Source organism: Pyxicephalus adspersus, chromosome 7, assembly GCF_032062135.1.
Source record: "Pyxicephalus adspersus chromosome 7, UCB_Pads_2.0, whole genome shotgun sequence".
NCBI lineage: Eukaryota > Metazoa > Chordata > Amphibia > Anura > Pyxicephalidae > Pyxicephalus > Pyxicephalus adspersus.
The window spans coordinates 53,851,001-53,875,203 of NC_092864.1; the positions used below are offsets into that span (position 1 = coordinate 53,851,001).

The 24,203-nt window shown below is 36.3% G+C and overlaps 1 protein-coding gene across 1 annotated transcript; it reads right to left on the reverse strand.

Moving 5' to 3' along the window:
- Positions 1-1,808: 1,808 nt before the first annotated feature.
- LOC140335679 (transient receptor potential cation channel subfamily M member 8-like) lies at positions 1,809-24,113 on the reverse strand. Its single transcript, XM_072418496.1, has 16 exons — positions 24,024-24,113; positions 23,297-23,578; positions 21,917-22,012; positions 21,077-21,206; positions 15,985-16,130; positions 14,775-14,887; positions 13,766-13,982; positions 12,095-12,186; positions 10,967-11,108; positions 10,425-10,596; positions 9,310-9,487; positions 8,308-8,498; positions 7,111-7,207; positions 5,091-5,124; positions 4,922-4,998; positions 1,809-2,637 (listed from the first exon to the last, which is right to left on the reverse strand). The coding sequence occupies exons 2-15, from the start codon at positions 23,555-23,557 to the stop codon at positions 4,948-4,950; spliced, it is 1,920 nt and encodes a 639-aa protein (XP_072274597.1). The 5' UTR covers positions 23,558-23,578; positions 24,024-24,113; the 3' UTR covers positions 1,809-2,637; positions 4,922-4,947.
- Positions 24,114-24,203: the final 90 nt, after the last annotated feature.

A 24,203-nucleotide genomic window follows, 5' to 3' on the forward strand; every position in this document is an offset into this window, starting at 1 on the left:
ATCTATTTGTCTTCTTTAGCAATGAGAATTCTCAGAATCAGATGTTTCAAAAGTTGCATGTTTGTCTGTGTCTTTTAACCCAACTGTCCTTGAAACTGTCTGCCAATAGTGGAACGTGTTTCCAGGCTTTTGTCTATGGGGTGAAAAACATTGTCGCATAATGTTCTATGTGAAAAAGAACATAAATAATCCACAAATATATATACAAATATTTATATACTGAAATACAACTGAAGTTACAGACCAACTGCATTTCCAGATTGAACGACTCACATTGTTCAGTGGCACTATAAAAATATATTACATGGTGCAAGACCAGGCTGGTATGGGATGGTGATCCAACATAAGAATGTTTTTAAAAATGAACACAAGTTATAGTGTTCATTAGATTGAGCAAGTTATAACTTTCTATAGTAATCTAAACTTCAAGTTCATAAACTCTTCTGTTTTGTAAGATTTCTTACAATCATATAAGTTGCAAAGATTTCTGTTACAACAGAAATGAAAAGTATTCGGTTCACATGGCAAATGACAAGCATGTTGATGTAGACAGCAGTTGCAAGGGTCACTACCCCATTAAAAATTCCAACTAGATGGCAATCACAGGACTTCATGATTAACCATAATTCATCTCTGCCACACTGCAATTCTAATCCAGCGAAGAAGAGAACTGAACAGGGCTTACAACACCAGTTTAGAGTTCAGTAAAGAAGTGGCAATGTCAACTCACCACAGGAATCTGGAGTTTCTTTGGTTTCCTAGCAATGTTTTGTACTTGCAGCATTTTAAAGAGACAAAACGTGGAGAAGTATGCATCTACTGCACATATATACTGCATATGTATTCTTTTTAATCAAGGCATACACTTTGTTTTTTGGATGAAATTGTGTTTTTTCCAGTTTTTTCAGCTTGTACTTTGATAGAGAAAATAACAGGAAGTCAGATATAAAAAAATAAAATATTTAGAACCATTCATTGGGGGTAGGGAACACAGCATTGGAAGGAGATTGCTTTAATCCCCCTTTCAGTGCTGCATTCCCAACTGTGAAGTCTATAGGCCTATAGGCCTGTGTGCGTTGGACAACATGGCTCAAGGTAGGGGGAGAAATTGATGCTGTGTTTTGCAGCCCAGATTTCCTAAAAATTATGTTTTTAGAAAACTATGTTTCAAGGAAAAGGACACTCATCGTAAAGGTTAAAGTTGAGCCCAGAAACGTAGAATGTTAGGGTTAGATACATTTAACAATGATAGTGTAAAAGGGATGATGCTATATCATATTAAATCAACTCATTTGGTCCTATTTTTCTAATCATTTTACCCTGACACATTTGGTAAAATGCAGCGTGACTTTCAGTTTACATAATTACATGGCAGAGATGGGAGTCCGGCACTGGTATGATTACCAGGGAAGCAGCTCTTGTGCTCACTAAAGAGTAGGGTCTGAGACTGCTGGAGTGGCCTCATTTTTCTATTGCTGTTTTCAACTGTTTTCATATACCGGCCTGTCTGTTTTGTTAAAGTCCAGGTCATAAAGCATACATTTGTTTCATAATGTAGTTCACTGACCCAGAAGTTGAACAGACATTTGGTAACTGACCACTGATAGGACACATTACAAGTTCACACAAATGTCATTGTCAACAATACAAAAGGATGTATATCAGTTGTGTAAGATACATTATGTCTCAGTATCAGTTGTGTAAGAAGTGAGATCAGAAATGCTTTATTATTGCTTCTTTTAACAATCACAGTTTGTAATAAAACTCTAACTACATAGATACAAAAACATGAAAAGAAGCAAAGAAGCATGTTTTCATCAAGTTTATTTTTAATACAGATACAAGTACCAACATCACAAACATATACTGGCTCATGTCAAAAAGAGCAAAAGCACTGTAAATTGATGTTTGATGGGACTATGAACTCTTCCTTGTGATATAAAACTAAGTATCCTCTAAAGTCCCAGAGACCGTTGAGCCAGAACAAGACTCTGGTATGTTCTGACCACCACTGTCCAACTGATGACTAGGTAAAGATTAAAAGTTAGCTATTGTCTTCTTTAAAAATTCCATAGACCACAATGGATGAGACTGTTTTTAATGTTTAATGATATTCAGCAAATAAATGCAATATGAAAAAATTGCATTTCATGTTTTGAAAAGGTTCAAACAGTGCTATTCTACTCTAACAAACATTACAAATAAAGTAGTAAGGGTCTTAACATTTTTCCTTTCTCTAGGTCTCGATTCTGCAATTAAGCCACTTAAAAAGTCATTGTAATCATCTATAGTATATACTGGAACACACTTGTCATAATATTCCACAAATCTTTGGAGGTAAAGCTGCTATAACAGTCCTGCTATTATTTTGCAGCTGGTCATTTTCATGGTTCAAAATGTAATAAGTTAAATGTGCATTTAGGATGCTTCTACCTATTTATTAGTCAACTACCCAATAGCATTAGTAGTGCATTTAAAAGCAATCTATTTAACAAAAGAGAGCTATAGGATGTAATTCCATGTGAAATTTCAGCCAACTGAGGACAAGACTGTGAGAGCATCCAATGATGACGTGACTTTCTCTGCTGATCTCTTCTGTAGAGCATGAAACCTGGAGAAGTGAACCATTTGGGGTATCTGGATAAAGAGATCAGGGAAAAAATGTGGGAGTAAGGGACAAAGGGATAACATAAAACTGGTTAAAACAATGAGTAGATACTTTGGACAAGTGCTGAATGTATATATATATATATATATATATATATATATATATATATATATATATGTAAACGCTAATTTAGGCATAAGGCATACCAAAAGGGCCCCTAGTAGGAGAATAAGACCCCTTTTAGACAATGGCAAACTGCAACGTACCTTGTGATTAACGGTGCTCCCAACTACTCCTATTCAGCTATATGGGAGTAGTTGTGCAAGTGTTTGCATATTGTTTATTAGCATTGTGGTTGCAGTGTGGTTGCATCATGGTCTCTGGCAGCGACATGTTAGTTCTGGTCATGTGATTGCTTTTCCTCCTCTCGAGAAAGAACTGCACTACCACCAGAAATGCAAAGACAATGCATTCAAACATGTTACCTGTAGTGCAATTTGCTGCTCTTGGAGGCATAGTAGCGAATTGCTATGTGTGCCGGAGTGCCTAACTGTGTGTTTTTTGTCAAAAGGGTTCCTTAAAAAAGCTTTAGGATTTGATATGTAATTTAAACTAAGGTTTACCAACAAAGATGCCAGTTCCAGTCAGACAGCAAATATATTGAAATTGTGATCATAGCTTACATTGGCACTTTTTAGGCATCTCACAAAATAATACTAACAATTAGGTTTAAATAGCCAATAGTTGCGAAGCCAGCGACCCCCTGAACTCATTTTATGCTTTCCACTGTACGTTTTGGTTGATACTCTCTATAAGACTTTGGCTTTTTCTGATCCCATCGCCAATCAATACCTAGATTGCTGGTGCTCACTGAGCTACTTTTGGTGGATTACCTTTACAATGTGACTGGGTGTGTAGTTGTCATTTCCTTCACTGACCTCCTTTTATTTTAAAGTTGTCAATGCCTATTTAATGTACAGTGCTGCGTAATATGTTGGCGCTATATAAATCCTGTTTAATAATAATAATAATAATAATGCTTCAAATTTATAACACGTACTTACTCCTGTAGAAGTTTGACTATTAGCGAAACGCATTGAGATTGTTTCCAACTTGAGTGCTGTGCTGTGAACTACTAGATTCTTTGGAAAAGGCATGTTCCTCTTTTTGGTTCACCACTTCTGCACCTCCACTACTATTGCACATCCAAGTGGGATACTGTAATTACATGTTATTTTGCTCCCAATTTCTGATATAAAGGAATTTGCATTCTATTATCAGGTTGGTAATATTTTGTGGAATGCCTAAAAACCAATGTGAGCTATGATCACAATTTTGATATATCCAGAATTTGATATTAGATTCAATAAAAAAAACATCTATTGGAAACCAATGCATTCCTGATCAATTTATCAATTATCACAGATTTGGAATGCTCCAACAAGCAGATGTAAATGAGCAGGGAACATTGCCTAACAGCCAGAAGTCAGTGGAAATGCTTCCCAGCATTTATTACACAGCTCTCCCTGTAATAGTAGGGAATGCCTCGGAACAAAAAGCAGCTACTGGGAGTGTTCCCAACTGTTTACTATACCAGGAAGAGCCATCCAATTATGATTTACATTGATCTGTCCGAGCACTGGATTGGGCTGATTGATGGATGAACAGTCGTTATGGATTAAAACATTCTTGGGTAGAGAATCAATCACTGCCATTGAAAACACATTAGGATCTAGAAGGTTCTCCAATAGAGTATGTAAGCTTAATGAAAGATTCACTGCTTTATAAACAGACAGATAACTGTTTGGATTTTCACTTACTCTTGATTTTGGTGACAGTGGTCACCTGAAAAATTGAGGGAGATCCTTAATGAAAAGCCAGACAGAAATAAAAACTTTGCAGAGTCAAAGGCTATGTACACATGTTAGATTTTTGTTATTGGAAAGGGTCTTTCACGATGCATTCTAACAACAAAAGACTGAAAGATGAATGAAAGAGCACTGTACATACAGCCCTATGGAAAGAGGAGGGGGAGAACGAGTGAGCAAAACCCCGCTGTGCTCTCTTTCCTTCATTTGCATTGCGCTCGTTTATCTTTTGTTGTTCATGGATCCATGAACAACTTTGGAAAGCCGCTGTAAACATTTCAGATTCTCGCCTGATACTAGCCCTGAAGTGAATCAGATGACGATCACCTGATGTGTACTTAGCCTAACTCTCCCTTACTAATAGAAAATATGGTGTTTCCTTTACAAAGAAAAAAAAATGCAAAATATATAAGTGAACTTTAAATGACGTTGTATAGTACATTACCATTATGTTCCCCAGTGTACAGGACATCACTTTATCTTGTTACTAATATCTTTGATTAATGCTTTCAGGTCATTGAGCTGTAAAGAAATGCATTACAATTAGATAAAAAAAAAACAAGTACAAATATGAAACTTTAAAATAATTCGACAAGGGGCAATGCTAAGTTTACCTTTGTCTCCATTTGCCTAAATCTTTGTTCTGCCCTAGAATGAAAGAAAAGCAGTTTAAGACCTTCCACATTTGACTGTATTGCATTCATGTTCCTCTTTATTTCAGTGGATTTGCCTAATTTAGAAAATATCTGATTCATGGTGTTATGGTAAGAATATATTTAATATAATTTCTTCACAGCATGAAATGTTCATACAGTTGTCAACAGCAGATTCACAATGTTTAGCCACCAAGGATTAAGACATCACTGGAGATGAAAGTCCTTCTTCTTTGCTAAAATAATTCCATTATTATACATAGGAGCAAAAATACAAATCATAGGTCCCATAGCAAAAAAAAAAAATCTGGGGCAAATACTCACTGTAGCAGCTGGTAGTGTCAAATTTGACAATATGTGTCATTAATCTTACATGAAATATATCTAGATCAAGGACAGGCAGCAGATTAGGACAAATAAGTCAATAAATCATGGTCAGGACTTCACAAGGGATCAGTGACCAAAGTATAGTTAAAGTAGCAAAAATATTTTATAACACAATAATTGATGCTTTATGCAGAACAATGGCTAATTTTAGTTAAAGGAATGCGAGATTTTTTATCAGCATTGTCACAACACCCCAACACTCCTTTAAATGAATTTGTTCAATCTATTTAGGTCTATGTATGGTTCTAACAAGCTTTTGTTTAAATTGATACTTTTTTAAATTATCATATTTATTAAGTTAAATGTTACAAGGAGTATTTGCTCAGTTATATTTTTTCTTGTTTTTGATAAATTATAGAAGATCACAGAGAAGACTGTGATTTTTTTGCTATGCCATTATGGGTATTTCACTTCACTTCCTGATCTGTAGACTCAGTATACACAACAGGTTTATGTTTTCAGTGTGAGGGATGCCCCTTCCATTTCCATTCTGGTGGAAACTGAGAATTTTGTATTTACCATCACTGTCATTCCCCAAGGGCATTGATGACTAGGAGAAATATTTAGACGACTCTCATTTCATTTAAATCTCTTTAGTCAGTATATTTTATTAGTTAAGCATGGTCAAACACCACATGCAGTGTAGATGTTACCCACACCATATACATAAAATATAACACAGTCAAAGAAATGTTTGTGTTATTTTTTATGACGGTGTATATATTATATCCTAAATGATTTATTTTTTATAGAAATTCAGGTGAAATGTATTTAAAAGTTTTAATACACAAAATACATGTTATCTACATTTTATTATTTGTATTGTATTTTCTAAAACTCTGTACTATGAACTTCTTGGAAAACACATGGCTTTCTTGTTATGTTAATATGACATGTGGTGTTCACACATGTAGAGGGATCAGGTAGTTCCATGTGGCTCCTGGCGGTTGGAACCTTAACTGCCACTCAGCTGTCTTTGATGCTGCCGTAGTTCTTGTGCATTATAGAGAGAATGTCAGTGCTCACTGCCACCCTGATTCATACATGTAGAATAGAATTAGAAGCATGACCCACATGCCCAAAATGTAACCACACCACAACCTCAACACAGTCTGAGTCTCTAAATTAAATGGAATAAAAAAGATGATCAAACAATAAATGTATTTGCCAGTATATGAGATTATTTATGACTTTTAGAAGTGACTATTTACAATTATTGCCAAATCAGATGGACAACACAATTTTAGTATTCAGTTAAGTAATGCCACTCCATAAGGCAAATGACCAATAGGAAGAATCAGGCAAATTGCACTAATCACAGTTCTCTGGTGCATGTTTCCTCCATCCACTAGGCAGATCATTGGCTGCATGTGTAATTTTCCACTAATAGTAGAAATCTTAATGAACAAAATGAGAAAATTGAATAGCTGTAATTCAGGAAACGATTAGATGCTGCTAATCAGAATGATTTGTAGATTTATATTTAGACATTTTTAATGGCCAGTTTTACTTTGGTTACCTATATTAAAACAAATATTCCCTCAATATCCTTTTCAAAATTCTTTCATATCTCTGATCACCAGATAGCACTCACTCTGTATTATTGGGTGAACAGCTGTTCAGTTTCACCAGATAATTCTCTTTCATCACAGCTTCCCAGGACAAGGTCTCAATGTCTTCCTTTGTGTGACCTGCAGAAACAAAGCATGATTATAGTTAACAAAAATCATTTTCTTTACTGAAGTAATTTAAAGGAAATGTATTAATTGCAATTGTACAACATACAGTGTTTAGGGATTCATAATCTGTTATCTGCATTTTCAATCATAAAAATACCAAAAGTGTTTCCCTGCGCTAACATTTTAATGCAGCCTCTAAATGATTGCAGTTGTAATACTGAAGAGCCAGTATATAGTAAAATAAGTGGTGTGCAAAAGACATTTGGTTTAATCAATTAAATATATGAATATTAATGAGATGTGGTGTGAGTAACTGGGGCCATGTCAGGCCATGCCTCCAAACTTTTTTTTTTTTTTATTTCAGAATGTTAGGGGTGTGGTAGAGCAGGGGTGTCAAACTAAAAAACACAGTGGGCCAAAAACTTAGACAAAGTGGCAGGCCAAACTTGAAACTGAAATATCACCGCTAATACAATTCCCTGCTTCAAGAATACAGGTAAATGCAGGGCTTAATGTTATAGTGGCTGGATATCCTTCTTCACTGAAATAGCACCGTTACTACAATTCCCTGCGTCTATAAAACAGTCAAATGGGGGCCACTCATAGGCAGGGGGCCCACTGGTCTATAGATGCGAGTGATGCTGGGAATTGTAGTAGCGGCGCTATTTCAATGCAGCGGTGGGCCAGCTGCATTTCATATTTGATTCCTTTGGGGAGCCAAAAAAAAGTATGTTGCGGGCCAGAGTTTGACACCCCTGTGGTAGAAGAACCTAATCTATCAAATATTATAACTTGAATGTGCCTAGGCATTTCTGGCATCTAATAAAAAATAGTTATGTGGTATAAGTAAGTAATAAGTTTTTACCCGGTGTTAACCGTAGATGTATCCCCAAATTATTCCCCTAAAATCCTTTTTTTAATTTTGCCACAGATACAGAGATGAGCCAGAAACAAAGGTTCTGATTAATTCCCATAGGCAAAAAGGAATATTCCTGTACTCTGTTCTGTATGTTTTAGTTGCATTATTAGTATACCTACAATTTATTGTAATATCACTAAAAGTTTAAAAGGTTCTCCATTACTAGCAAAAGTAGCTTAACATATTCACTTACAGCAAGGTGTAGGTGGTTGCTCCTGTTTTTTGCAGCAGCAACTAACCATCTTCCGCATTACCATATAAATGTAAGCAAAGATGACAAATGGGAATGGAATGGTCAATCTACTGCAATATTCCTGGACCAGAAAGTAGCGCTGAAACTTCCACACTTGATCATTGTTTTCCTGTACTGTGCCCACTGTGTATCTAATAAAACAGTAATTATATAATGATAATGGTACAAGACTGGCTATTAAGTATAACAGTGATATTGGAAATGCAATAAAAGATAACACTATACAAATTAGGGATCTCACATCTTCTAACACATAATACATAGCAGTCAGGTCGGTGCAAATGTCCCATCTGTTAGATTGGATTCACACGGTAAGCAAAATGAGATGCTTAGAATCTGGTATTAATGCTTTCCAAACAACACCTAAATACCAGTGCATAACTAGTGAATTGAGAGTTCACATTGGCCAACCAACTAACTATGATTTGATTTTGTGTTACTTCCCCCACCTCTTAGATTGTAAGCTCTGCAGGGCAGGTTCCTCTCCTCCTCCTGTTTCACTGTCTATATCTGTCTGTCATTTGCAACCCCTATTTAATGTATGGCACTGCATAATATGTTGGCGCTATATAAATCCTGTTTATTATTATTAATATTATTATTATTATTATTATTATTAATAATAATAATAATATTAATAATAATGATTTGCTTCTTATGCTCCCACAGTGATTTTGCCAACTCATAATGGTTTCAAAAATATACTTCCCTAGAATTTAGGCTTAAATGGATGCAATATTTTTCAAATATTGAAAAAGTCAAGGGATTCTTACTGGCTTTTTTTAAACCTTTACCTCAATCACAATAAAACGTATATTGTAGCTTTGGAGACAGGAAAGACAGTTTTCCCATGGACAAGCAAATTGTGGGAAAATAATCTTGTACTGGATTGTATTTTATGGACAACACCTCCATAGAGGACTATTCAATGTCTTAACTCACCCAAACATAGCAATGAGTAAGTTTACAAGCAGGATGTTGGTAGAAAGCATATAGATACAGACAAGTGGGATTGTGATCCACTCTGGGAATCTGGGATTTCTGTCATCGTCCATTTCCACACACAGCTGTTTTGATTCATTTCCATTGATAGTGCAGTGACTATAATCAATAGTTGTCCCTAGGAGTAAAAAAAATGTATTAATAAATGATAACATGTAAAATCTTTACTCCATCCCAGCTATTATTCTTGTGCTCATACTTGCCATCTCTATCTGCTGTTCCCTTGCAAAGAACTGTGCTAAAATGTCACTCAGTCATTTCACTCTGGTATGAGAACTCCATGCCCACATGGTGGTATGCAAACCTAGTATTTAGTAGCTGTGTTTTGGTTGATGTGTTCATATCTGAAAGGACTGGTATTTTCAGAAGGATACCAGTGACACTCATTGATTGATGGACACTGACTAGAGATATTGAAGGCTACCAACTGTACAGTAGCAGATGAGTCTGGAAGATTTCACTATATTACAGGTTTGCTTTAAATGTCAATCAAACAAGACACAGTCATGTAGCTATTAATGTTATTAATGCAGCTGTGGATAACCATGTCACACCAATAACTTGTAGCTAAATTGAAAGGTATAGTGGCTATCTACAGCACCCACACTGTAACTATCTACAAATTACCAAAGAAAATGAACAGAAAAAAAGTTTTCTACTCCAAGTCCATCCTATAAATTGTCTTGTTTTTTGTGTGCATTTTCTTTTGAGTGCTTTACCATGCATTGGAGAATACCAACTGGCATGTGTTTGATTAGTATTTGTATATAGCAGCCTTTTAGCAAGCTATCTCTGCCATCAATTAAAAATAGTAAAAAATATAATGATGATATAATTGCATATATATCGTGAATATATAGCTGATATAGTGCACCCATTTATCCACCTCTTTACATTTTATCTATTGGCTCTTTACAGCATAAGAAACAGAGAAAGCAGAACAACATCTTTCTATGGAGGCTGCAAATATGTAATGACTGTACAAGACATTCCATTGAAGGCACTCTGCTTCTTTACTTATACCATTTGTACATGAAGTGATGGAAGAGGATTACCGTCCACGTCAGTGAAGTATTGCCCAAACACGGCAAGATATGGTTCATATATAACAGAGCGGAAAATCCATTCCCAGCGATGCTCATTCCATCTCAGGATTCCCTGACGAGCCACTCCAAATGCAATCACCCAAACAGCAAACAGGAAGAGGAAAAAGAAGACATCAATGAGCTGAAGAAAGAACAGAAAGATTATAATGAGAGTTACATTTTTCCATATTTTGGTCCTTAATAAAAGATAACAAAATAAGATAAACAGAATTATAATTCTTTCTGCGGATTAGACTTTTTACATATATATTTTTTTTAACCTTAATTAATCTACTTTCTGATGTCTGCTTTAAACATTTACATCCAAATTCAGATAATTCTGGTTACTCTGAAATCATTATGTTGCAGTATCAGAAATTACAGTAAGTCATATTAGTGACACTACAGTCAGAGACTCTATAAAGTGGGTATAGGGAAACAAAGTGTTACAAATTGAGACCTACACAATCTGACAAACCTAGCCAATAGCACCACAAAATATTTTTTCTCACCATCCTTTGCAGCATAATGATCTTTGGTCCTAGGTTACGACTAACGGTGAAGATGTGGATGAGGCGTACAGTGAATATGATATAGTCCAGGCAGAAAATAACCCGTCCAGTGTACAGTGAACTGGAGTTTTCCCTGTGAAGTCTAAGCAGGAAAGAAGAGGTTTCTACTGGGTGACTTTTATAATAAATAATAAATAATAAATATGCGTTCAGTCTTTCCAAACTGCTATTTAAATTTCTGGTAGGTGTGCTTGAGTTATATCACTCCATCATTTCTCATGTATCTCAGGGACAAAGGATGTGTTATTATTGAGGGGGAATTAGCAGGCCTACATACATACTTTTCCCTTTACTAAGAAGTTGCATTCTTCAATTCACTTTTTTATGGTTCTATACAGAAAGTTGATGGAATTACCTAAAATTGCAAGGTGGGCGGGAGCAAAGCCTGCCAACAATTGTCAGTGGTGGTCTCTGCCCACCATGTTCCACTTGTAAAATAAATATCCAGCCTAGCTTGGCTAGTTTGTTATTGTGACCTTTCTAAATTTCATCAATTATCACTGGGTTAATAGCCAAAACATATGTCCAAAGCCAAGAAATATATTTATCAAACTACAAACAAAAAAGAATATCTAGTTCCAAACAGAACACATAAAAATATATAGCAATGATAATTTGGATTTTTTGAGACAACTTAGGGTGATCAAAAATAGGGTGTAGATACATAGGTAAGCACGCAAACATTATGAATCCATTAACAAAGCATACTAGGGTCATTCATCACCACATCACCAAACAAAAGACTCATCTAAGATTGCCAAGGCAGAGGGGTGACAAATGATCCTCTGAATTTACTCATTCTTCCCATTTTTCAACAATACCATCTTAACTCTTTGCTACATTAAATTGTTTATGAGTTTACACTTTGAGCAGTTTTTCCGTTAAGGTTTGTTTACATGTATCAGTTCTTACAACTTTTCCCTGTTGAGCTCTTACAACTCTTGTTTTCCACACTAAAAGTGTCACCAAAAGTTTTTTTTAATGCTGGATTATCACCCATAAATGTTAAAACACCAGTTAGGTTTATAATAATTAAATCATCATCCATAAGCTTGAAAAGAGACTTACCTGAACATAATTCCTGCTATGAAATATAAGATGGCCAAGATATCCATAATGTTCCACAGGTCAGTAAAATACTTGATCCCACTCATGTACATCTATGAAGGTAGACATGCATTATTATACATGTGTGTGTATATCACACAAAAATATATACACCTGATGTATAAAGAAAGGCAAAGTGACGCATCTACTAGCAACCAATTGTATGACGTTTATCCATAAAAATCTGAAGAATTAAATAACAGAGGCATTTTTTGTTCATTTTTTAAATTAGAATGAATCAATAAATTATATTGATGTAAGTAGTTAACATTCTGATGATATAAATTATGCATATTTTATACCAGAAAGAGCTCAACTAATAAGGGATCATTCCACCAGTAGGTTTGTTGCAGTAATGTCTGAAAACCCCCTGTCTTTAATACAGTCTGTTTCCACCAATGCATTTTAAAGCATGCTGAAAAAGACAACATTTTGAGTGCATTGAACTGAAGAATAACCCTCAACCTAACTTAAATTAGGTTTTCCAAAGACATAGGGCAATGCATGTCAACACACCGCAAAGCACCTCTCAATAAAAGATATCACTCTATTTTAAACTATTGCTGATGCTGAATGAAGTGGTAACTGGACGCTACAATTGCTAAGTAGACATAGATATATAGATATGATAGCAACCCTTTTTTTTACTAACTGTCTATTTTGGTATTGATGATTTCAAAGCTGGCCTAAGAATCTAAATAGCACTCAACACTTAAAGCGCACCTAAACTCAGAATTTTCACTTTACATAAAAGGGTACATAAGGTAAACATTCGTTTTTTTTTTAGGTGCAACACCCTTTTTTTTTAAAAAAAAAAAAAGGGTGCAGCACCGCCCCCTAATTCTCGGCCGCCTACATCCGCCTACGTCAGGCATCCCGGGAAGCTATTGGGTGCTCCTTCTGCGCATGCCCGAGCATCTTGTGCATGCGAAGAATGAGCTTTTTTTGCTCAATGAGAAAAATTTGCTGATCTCACGCATGCACATCGGCAAATTTATTTTTCATCTTACATCACCCGATCTCGCACCTGGGTCGGGTGACATAGGATGAAGAACCCAGAAGAGAAGATAAAGATGGCTCTGGGCGCCGACCCCGGGACGGATGCCGAGATGATGCAGGACCCGATGCCGAACACCCCCGGAGTGATCGGACTGCCCTGCGGGATTGAAGGTAAGTGTGTTTTTTTTGAGTTTTGAGTATACTTCCTCTGGGGGTAGCTATGGGGGTAAATAAAGAATGAACACTCCCTGAATGAACACAGACAGCAAAATAAGTGAATGGAGTTCCATAGATCCCTTACTCTAAAACTCTAAAAATAAAGTTGGTAATAATAAAGTTGGTTGATAATTTAACTAACGAGGGATAGGGGGCTTTCAATTATTTTACCGATGGTATGTACAAAATATTAGGCGTATATAATGAAAGGACAGTAAGAGAGTAAAAACATACTATAACATACTATATATGTAAGTGAAAACTAGCGGCCTGCTGTAGAAGAGGCTGGGGACAGTAGAGATCCCTGTTACTACCCCTTAACAAATCAGAGTTTCCACTCCCATTAAATGAGGACCATTGTGTAAATAAATGTATTATGTACCATCGGTTTTGGTGTCATACCTATTGGCATCATACCTGCCTGATTTCATCACACAGCAAGATAAAAACGAGTACATAGACTGCAATCTCGAGTCCTGTGGGGTATATCTGAAAATCCATAAGAAGGACATATGCAAAAAGAAGTAGAAATCCAATGTAGAAAATGACCGTCCAGGAGAAGACAACAAAAGGTGAGGTGAAAAAAGCAAAGTAATTCAAAAGGATTGGTCTTTTTGGATCTGTTGCTTTTTTCCTGCAAGAATCAAACAGAAAACAAAATAAATAGATAAATACACCCTATTGTTTTTTCACTAAAGACTATTCATGCTGGTGTATGTGGGATTTCAGGTGGGTTGAGGCCAGGATTACATGGTTTAATCCACCACAAAGTGAGTATATGGCAAATACATGGCAAACACATGTAAATGTAGGGGAAATGCAATACATGGTGAACACAACACAAATTCCAAAGTCAAATTTACATATATACTAACCCTAAGATAAACCCTTTTTTATCTCTGTTCTACTAAGAAGTATTCTAAAGCAGGTTGACCTAAACCCAAAAATCTGCCCAATTTATTTTTTAGCTTTGAATACAGTGAAGAATATTGTAAGTTCTTCTTAGTAGGGTCCTCTCTCCCCGTTTCATTGTTTGTAATTGCTTGCTGTTTGTCATTTTCAACACCTATTTAATGTACAGTGCTGGGTAATATGCTGGCACTACATAAATACTGTTTACTAGTAATATTATTATTATTATTATTATTATTATTAATAAATATTAATAAAAATAAATGCCCCCCCTGTCAATTTGATAGAAAAAAAATCACAATAGGAAAACAGACAACTAAAAATAATGACACTGTCGTCTGTGTCCCCAAGATTTCCCTTCCTGTCTCAGGGGTCACAAGGAGAATAGAACAAAAAGGAAAGTTACTTCAACCCATGAAAGATTAAAAAATGGCAGTGGTTCCAATGTTCTCCCTACTTAACTTAAAGCTAGATACTGTAAAAGATTTGACTAATAATGTGATAATGAAAATACCTGAATGATATGAATCCACAAGCGATGAGAGGAATGAATAACAGGGACAAAAGAATCTTCCAGTTTTTGGTATCTCTGGAAATATCCCCATACCATTGCTTGGAAAGGAAATTCTGTGGTAGAAAAAAGAGAGAAAATTAACTGCAAGGGAAGTGGGTGGGGGGGGGGGGGGGGGGGCAGATGTAGTTTGGAAAAGGGAAATTGTTGGAAAAGTCTCTACATAAGCAGCAGTTCACAACAAAGGTAAAGCTGTGAGAAAATTACTTACAAATTAAAGAAGAAGACAACATATACAACATATTACTTGGGCCTATATTACCATTCATAACTGCAACACCATGGAAGGGGTAACATCTATCTGTATATGCTTCATCAAAAAATCCATAGGAAGGACATTTGCATATCTATTGATATCAGTGTATATGATAATGATTTCCACAATGTAATGAAGTACTTTTTAACTTAAATCATTATTTCTGTTTTATATATTCAATTGCAAGAAGAATGAGAAGACATCAGAATTTTCATTGTGTTTCTGTGCAGGACTGTGGCCTTGTGTATGATTTTTTTGTGAAGAAATCCATCCGCTATTAAAAGACTCACATTTAGGACTAGAGATAAGTTAAAATGTAAGTTTCCCCAACATCAGAACTCCAACATTTCAACACAAATAATTTTATTGAAGTATTGGTCAAATGTATTCTGACATTTTCTGGCCCTTTTCCTTTGGGGCACCTAAATAGCCAAATTATTTTAGGGGAAAAATCAGTGAAAAATTAAAAAGGCTATGTACAATATAACTATCAAATAAAAAAGGTGAATAAACTCAAAAACAAACACTATAATACATTTACCAATAATCTTTTACCAATATAGAATATAATAAAACAAAAGAAACTCTAAATATACAATCCCCTAAAAACACCCCCTGTGTTCATGGGCAAGTGTTATTTCAAGAACATTTTCAAGCAGATTCGTGAATAAAACCAAACAAAATGTTGCTTATAGTCAAATCAATATTTTCCCTTTGCAGGGCTATTTAGAAAATTAGGACCATGGCAGCCATAAGAAGTGAGCTAGGTTTTTACGCAAGATGAATGTCAGGAGTAAAATGACAGCTATGGGGTCAATCTGCTGAGTCCTGTGACTTTCAATAAAACATTTTACATTTGATTTACCTTTTTATATATAAGATATGCTTGATTCTTACCTGCACTCCTGGCTGTGCTATAAATCTTTGGTCTTTTGCTTCTACAGCCATTTCAAGGCAATTACTATTTCCCCAAGCCTCGCAGGAATACACAAGCAGCAACTCTGCCAAATCCTCATCATTGCTGTAGCACTCTGAGAATAGCTCTAGACCAATAACAGAATTATGGGCATATATATAAAATGCATCACACAAATAGTTTTATCAAATAAAAAAGCACAGTAACAAGATATGCAATCAACACAAAGCAAGAATAAAAAATGAGTGCAGCTAATCTAAAAGGCCAGACTTTCATTTCTCGTTAGCTGCTATAAATTAATCACTAGGGATGAGCGAGAAGGCCTCCGACAGTTTGGCAAAAATTGCCTAGAACTTTTGGTGGGCTTGCCAAATTTCAGGGAATCGATTTCGCTAATTCTATTAAAGTCAATGGGCCGACTTTGAACAATAACAGCTAAGCCCCTATACACGTTAGAACCACCAAATTTGCTAGGTAAGTGAAGGAGAACAGTGGCAACAAGGAAAAAGTACAAAAATTCCAAAAGACCATGTGGTTTTCCAGAAAATGGCAGCAGGCAAATAGGATTTTTGCGTGATTGACAGCGTCCAGAAGGCAGCATAAACATTATGGCATTAAAAAAGGGTGAACTCACCCCACTAGCACGACAACGCGTTGCTATTAATTGTGCGCACCCCTATTGAATTTATATAGCTGCATAAAATCTTAACGCTATATAAATCCTGTTTATTAATATTATAATTGCTAGCTGGCATCATGACCTGGATGACGTGTTAGGAATGACACCCATAAAGTTGTGGAGAAGTAGCGCAGTGGCATTAGGCAAAGATGGAGGACCAGAGATGGAGCGTGGGTCAGCGAGACCAGTAGCAATGTGTGGCCTCTGTTCAGCTGTCGCCAGAGAGACCGCATTAGTAGGATTCATGGAGAGCTGGGTGTAGTGCATCGTCAATGCCACCCGGAAGTGTACAATTTTAGTAAATGGAGTACTGACAGGCAACAGCAGGAGGAGGAAGCGATGGGTCCTGATACAGAGTTGGGACTGCATTGGTAACTGGCATCTAGAGCTGGGTGTAGTGCATTGTCAATGCCACCCAGAAGTGTGTAATACAATTTTTGTGAATGGAGTACTGGACAGGCAGCAGCAGCTGCAGCGGGAGGATGAAGCGGTGGGCGGAGACGGAGCGTGGACCGCATTGGTAACTGACATCCACAGCTGGGTGTAGTGCATCGTCAATGCCACCCAGAAGTGTGTAATTCAATTTTAGTGAATTGAGTACTGACAAGCAGCAGCAACAGCAGGAGGAGAAGGCAGTGGGCCATTTTTGATAGATAGCAAGTGGAATCAGAATAAAAATATCTGTATTTTTTTGACAGAGATACAGACTTTTTTCTGGCTTTTTTGATAGATAGCAAGTGCTATCAGAATGAAATATCTTTTTTTTTGGAGAGTAGCACAGAAATGTTTCTGCCTTTTTTGCTAGATAGCAAGAGGTAGCAAGAAAAAACTGCACAATCTGTATATTTCAAGATATACAGAAGGCTCCTAACCTGTCCCTGTCACAATGCAGGTCTCTCCCTGCATCCCTCCTTCCCTGTATATATGCCTCTCTCTCTGTATATATGATCTCTCCTGATTGGGCTGTTGGGCCTTGCTGTGCATCCAGGGAGCAAATGTATCACTTCCAGCCGCACCATTCCCGCCCCCTGCATTTTCCCTCGTTTCCCTTGAACACGACCTCATGGCGCTTAAATGTTCGGTAAGCGAGAACGGCCCGATTTGCCGCAAGATTGAACTTACAAATCCTGCTTGCTCATCCCTATTAATCACACATTTGTTTGTTGATCACATGATGTGTTTTTGGTTAAATTTGCTAATCATTGCCTATGCTGTACAAACAAAATCCACAGGTCAGCACAGGATATTAGGGAGAAATATCAGTAAATAATCAGTAAGTTGTACTGAAAGTGATTTCACCTTTAAAATCCCAGCCAAAAGTAAATAGTGGGGCTGAAGCTTGAATCTGCTAATATTTTAGACAAAACCTGTTTTTTTTACATACCCTATTTTAGATCTAGAGAAATCATCACATGGGCTTAGCGCTTGACTTTACCTCACTACAATGCAGACAGATCATGGGTTGTGGGAGGGCTGACAAGGTGTTGAATATAGTTTCCTGAAAACATATGATGCTGAGCATGGAGGATTGAAAGAATAAATCTATATAAAGAAAAGAGGTGGGCCAGGGACGGTAAGGCTGGTAGGAAAGGGCTCAGATTTAATAAAAAAAGATTATAAATGGACAACCTAGGTGATCCAGCAAACCTGAAATCGATTTCTTAAAAATCATTTGCAATTAGTTGTAAAATGTTTGCACTCCTGGATCAGATCTATTCTAAGTTTGCAGGATTACCCATGCTCTCCCATGATGGTCGATCTCTTACTAGCTTTATTAAATCAGGCCATATGAGTTACTACTGCACATATCATAGTACTGTGGTGCTTTCCAGTGCCTAGGTATAAATATCAAATGAAACATTTTATTTAATTAGTCATTTAAATTTTTTTTATTTAACCAATACTTGCCATATACACTATTCACTTTATTATATAAGCTCCCACTTTACATGAGTGGACATATACATGTTTGAGCGGTGGAATATACAGACTATATATAGTGATATATATAATGTATATATGATGGTGGTGAAAGGGGTTTGTGAATGACAAAAATATGGTAGATTTGCTTTTGCTAAATAGTTATCTATATTTTATCTATAAAACTGGCTTTGCTGCCGTTTGAATAATTCTACTATACATTCTGGCTGCAGACCTGTCTCTTTAATAAGTCTTCTTTTTCTTATTATCTCTGTGATCTATTCAATTAATCTATATAAAAATAGGAATAATTGATAAACCAACCTTGTTTTTAAAAAAAAAATTGATGAATAAAATAAACAGACATCACAGCGGCCAGAAGGTCAAATTCCAGTAATGATTTGCTGAGGTATGCTGGAAAACCAACAATGCCCCATTTATTGTTCAGCGCTGCGTAATATGTTGGCGCTATATAAATACTGTTTAATAAAAATTTCTGATGTGGCAGTCTCCTTAGTACACCACAGCACCCTCCTGCCACCTTCCATGCTATTAAAGAACACAATAGTGATATGGAGGACAGAAAAAGGAACTAGTCAGCACTGCAAGGCACAAAGAAGATTGACACTCCCTGATTTTGCCTACAGACTTCTGCAGAGCATTTCTCTTGAATGGAAAAGCATTCTGGTTGAGTGGGCAGTGAGAAATGTATGTATTCAGCTTTTTCTTTTGCTGATGTTTCTGAATATTTTTTTAAGTACATAGTGGTTTTGAGGTTCACTACAATTACACTGTTCTTGAAAGGCTACATGTTTGTTAACATTTCCTACATGTGTAGAAATCATAACTTCCTGCATTGCTGTGCCTCTTACCACCCCAATTTGTCCAGACCACACTTTTCTAATAACATTAACATTATAATACCAAATTACTAGCTCAAGGCATGAGCACAAATTTGCTAGCTCACAGAAAGAAAGAGATACTTAGTCAAAATAGCAAATTTGATTTCCTAATGCTGATATCTTACACCCTCATGTGAAGCCCACTTTAACAGAAGCCTGAATTTATTTTTGATTATAATTTTGCAAGTTCATATTTTCAGTGTATTACAAATGGAAAGCTAAGCTAAATATAATAAATAATATTAATAAAATATAAGCAGCTCATAGTTGTGAGGACACCCAGTGTCTAATCTATAAAGCTTTTTTTCACCTTATGCAGAACAATTGGCATAAAATATTAATCTGAATCCATTACACATAAATACTTATCTGGCCAGGGAGCAATTATATGAACTCCGTATAGACAGAGCTTAAGTGATCCTTGGGGCCTCAGGTATATTAGTCATGATTAAATGCAAGCTGCTATGTGGTTATACTTACAAACCAACTTTTATTTACACAATTACACATTTCTTATTTACTATGGATAAACTTTTACTAATGGAAAGACCAGAGACCACAGCCTAAAGCAGTCATAGATTCTAGGGCTTTTATGTGTGTAAAACAAAAAGTATTCATCTTTATTCATTCAGCTTTTCAGACAATGCAAAGAAAATCACAAACCCCAGACAATCACTGGTAGAATATGTTTTATGCAGATAATGGGCCTGATTTATTAAAGCTCTCCAAGGCTGGAGAAGATACACTTTCATCAGTGAACCTGAGTGATCCAGGAAACCTGGCCCAGGATTGAAAACATTTAGCAAAACTGAAGTCACAAGAGTCCACTGTATTAGCAGATTAGCAGACTTTCCCTTGCATCAAGTGACTGTTCCCTGTTTAATGCCATGAAGAAGCTCCTTCATGGTCACAAATTTCATATTTTTATTTTTTATCTTTACATGTAGAGTTTAGGGTGTGCATGTGTAGCATTCCAAAGATTGGGTTTGTCACACAGTATGGATGTCACCACTAAGATTGCAATGGTGTTTTCGACCTCCAGGGAAAAAATGGGGAATAGACTGAAGTGTAAACCAGCTGCTCAGAGCAATAATGGCCATGAAAATTCGATGAGTCTTTTTAATTTATGTATGACCCTGATAGAGTGGGTAACTAGCATTTAGCTACATGGTCTTAATTCCCTTATGACGGTGGTTCCAGTTCTGGCACAAATCCCTTTCCAGCTTCTGTGGCCCTCTGGGCTCACACATGAGGGACAACTAGAATTATTGCGACATGTAGCCAATGGCTTAGAGGTTAAAGACCATGCCAGTTACTACCAGTTAAACAATCCTCCACCTTCTACCAATGCTCTTTAATAAAGTGGAGGTATTATGATAAATATTTACTTTTTTCAAAGTTTTTAGTCTACTTAGCACAGAATATACAACACATAAAAAGCTACTTGTACACTTGGTGATACATTCTTGTTAACCTTTATACAGTCTAATTATTACAAGCACCGCTGGTAAGTGTCAGCAAAATAGTGCCTACTAATATGTATCAGAAACATCAGAGAAAATTGTGTCTTACCTACTGCTTTGGTTTCATATTCATATGCAATCTCCTCTGATTCCCCTGCAGCATTGATGTCATTCTTAACTTTAGCCAGGCTTTTCAGCAATTTGCTGGCACCAAGAGCAGCCAAGGTACATCCCCTTGTCTAAGTTTAAAAAGATAAACAATGGTAAGCTGTAGATAGAGCATGATAACACATTTTCTTATGGTGTACTAACCTCCTTTTTTAATGCAACAATGCATAGCAAAATGTAATAACTACATTAGGTGCAAATGGTGTGAAAACCCATTATGAAGTGAGTAAATGGCCATGCGTCAAGTATGACTTGCCATTCTCAAGATGCAACAGAACTACACATATTTAACTAATATTTCTCTCACTAGTACATTTACATGTTACCAAGATTGTTTCTTCTGTAACAAAAAAATGCAGAATCAAAGCGCTCTCCATTTGCATTTATCAAAAATTACAATCTAAAAAAGCGCCAGTTCCACTTGGCAGGCACTTTCTACGTCTTTGTTGTCTATTAGGATGTGTGAAAGTTTTATCTGTCCAAATGGCTCATAACTCAGATGTGTTTAAAAGGTTTTGGAGCTGGCTACAAGTATGTCCAAGCACATGTCCGTCCAACAAAGTCATTTCTAAAGTGATAATAGTAAAAAGTTGTATTTATTTGTGAGGATTGAATGAGACTCCCTGGTAAGGAAGAAGAAATCTGAAAACTCCAGCAGGGAGAGTTCACCAATGAAAGTCAGAAATGATATGGGGTGATACACCTTCCTAAGTGTGCCAGTTACAAAAATACCAATTTTACGTTGACTGGTCATAAACCATATAAAGCAATGTTATGTTACCTGCTCCCATATTACTTTAGATAGCTCTCTCTTGTTCTGCAGTACAGTCCATATAAACAAAACCTGGATTGGATGTTTTATTATTGGTGTGAGATCCTGAATGAAGCAAAAAATAATTAAAAATGATGGATTTGTTACAACACTGACATACACAGTTCTATTCAAGCTTTCTAAATGTGAAACATCAATTCAGTTTGTAATGCCATGCACTAACATGTATGTGTTAATGTTCACAATAATATGAATATGGAAACAAGTAAGATGAAAACATTAACTAGTCGTATCTGCTTACAATGACCAAGGTGGAACTTTGTAAACAGTAAGCAGATGTAAAAAGCAGCCACTTAAATTATCACTCCAATGAAACGTGCAAATACACAGTTTTCTCTTACCAGAATTTCATATGTAGATCAATGTAAAGCATCAACTAAAATCAAGGTAACAACATTTTTATATTTTCATCTTTATATTTTATCTAATACATTTTTATATTTGTATTTTTTTAATTCTTTAACCAAAATGCTGCAATTAGTATAACGGTTAACAGTAAACCATAGTGATCAACAGTGACAAAAAATAAATCGAGGCTTGAGTTCTTTACAGGGAGATATGGCGACTAGGGAATTATACTCAGTCATTAGTGAATCCAGTGTAAGTACATTCGCAAGAAATGCCACTGCAATTTAAAGCAGGGCTGTCAAAGTGAATGTTGACCTATATATCAATGTGGCAAAATTTGTAGAGATCTGCTGTGATCAATCAGCTTGTATCTGAGTTGGCTACTTGAAAGAAGAAATTGTATTAATCCGTTCTTGGACTGTGTTTGGAGTGTCAGTCTCTTACTTCTATAGACACTAGGTAAAAAGGGAAATGTCTTCCAAGTGGCCCTTTAGGTTTCTTTTTTGTGCACCTAGAGTCCAACTCCTGGAGATGGCAGGATATGGTTACTTTTCACTTACATTTTAGTTTTAATAAATCACCCTTTATTTATCAAATATATGCAAATATTGTCTTTTTTTGTAAAAGCTGAGGTTTCAACTGCCCCTCCTGAGCCTCCAAATCCTCTCAATAAGGGAGCAAAATGCTGGATTTCAGCTGGGGAGTCCACATAATTATATATCAAGTACTACATTATAAAGTTTACCTTAACACTAACGACACATCAACCATTTTTCTTTGTAGATTCTTTAGGAGCAAGTGTGTGCACAGGGGCAGACAGAGGAAGGTGCTACATGGGACCCTCCTCAGCAAACTGAGGCCCCTACTTGAGCCCCAAGTTAGTTTACCATGGGGGACCCAAGTCAGTCCTGCATAGAGGCGCTCTGTTGGGTACATCCACCAGTGTGTGTGCAAATAGGTGTCTTTCAGATTTGATCTTACCTGAATCTCGGAGTCATCACAGCTATTCCTCTCCTCCCTGCGGTTTCTCTGATAGCTCAATACCATTTTCCAGACAAAGGTAAGTAAGGAATCATTGTAAGAGTTTTTGGCAATCTGCAAATTACGAAATACTAGGGTACTAAAATGCTGAGAAAAAAGTTCACTAAGGATTTCATTGGACAAAAACTTTCGTAGATTTAGACCATTCTCCAGCAAAAGACGAACAAACTTCGGGCGATCCTTCACTAGTGCAGCAAACATGGCATCTTCTAGGTCAGCTGACTAATAAAAGTAAGAGAACAGTATCTCTGAGTAAAATTATACATCATACCTAATCAGTTGACATTTGAGAGTATACTCAAACAAAAAAATAGTACTCCAATAATAAGGCTTAAACCAAATCGTTGACCACTCTTAGCCCACTGTGTGATCCATCATGTCAGCAATTTCTTTGATTAAGTACTTCAGGTGACAATTGTATTTATTATATAGAGCAAAGATTAATCTTCAAAGAGGCTTAGGTTTCAGGGCTTATTGAGTACACAATTCCAATCATCCCACTTCTGGTTTTATGGCATTCAAGCCTACAAGCAGTCTAGGCCTGTTGTTTCACATAACTACTGACCAACGAATTATATCTAAATGGTAGGTTTAAGCCAAATACATAATTTTAAACAATAGAATCTTTAAAATATGTTGCTTACAAATACAGCATAATGTGCCATACCTCCCATCGTCGATCATTTGTAAAGATTTCTTCACTAGCAAGGTCCAACTGGTTCCATTCTAGCAGCAATTTCAGCTGTGCATTCCAGTTGTCCTTATCTTGTTCATTTGTACTGAAAGCTGTAATCACAACAACTAACCTTGGTAAGTACATTAAACAAAGGGTAAACAGCCTGACTCT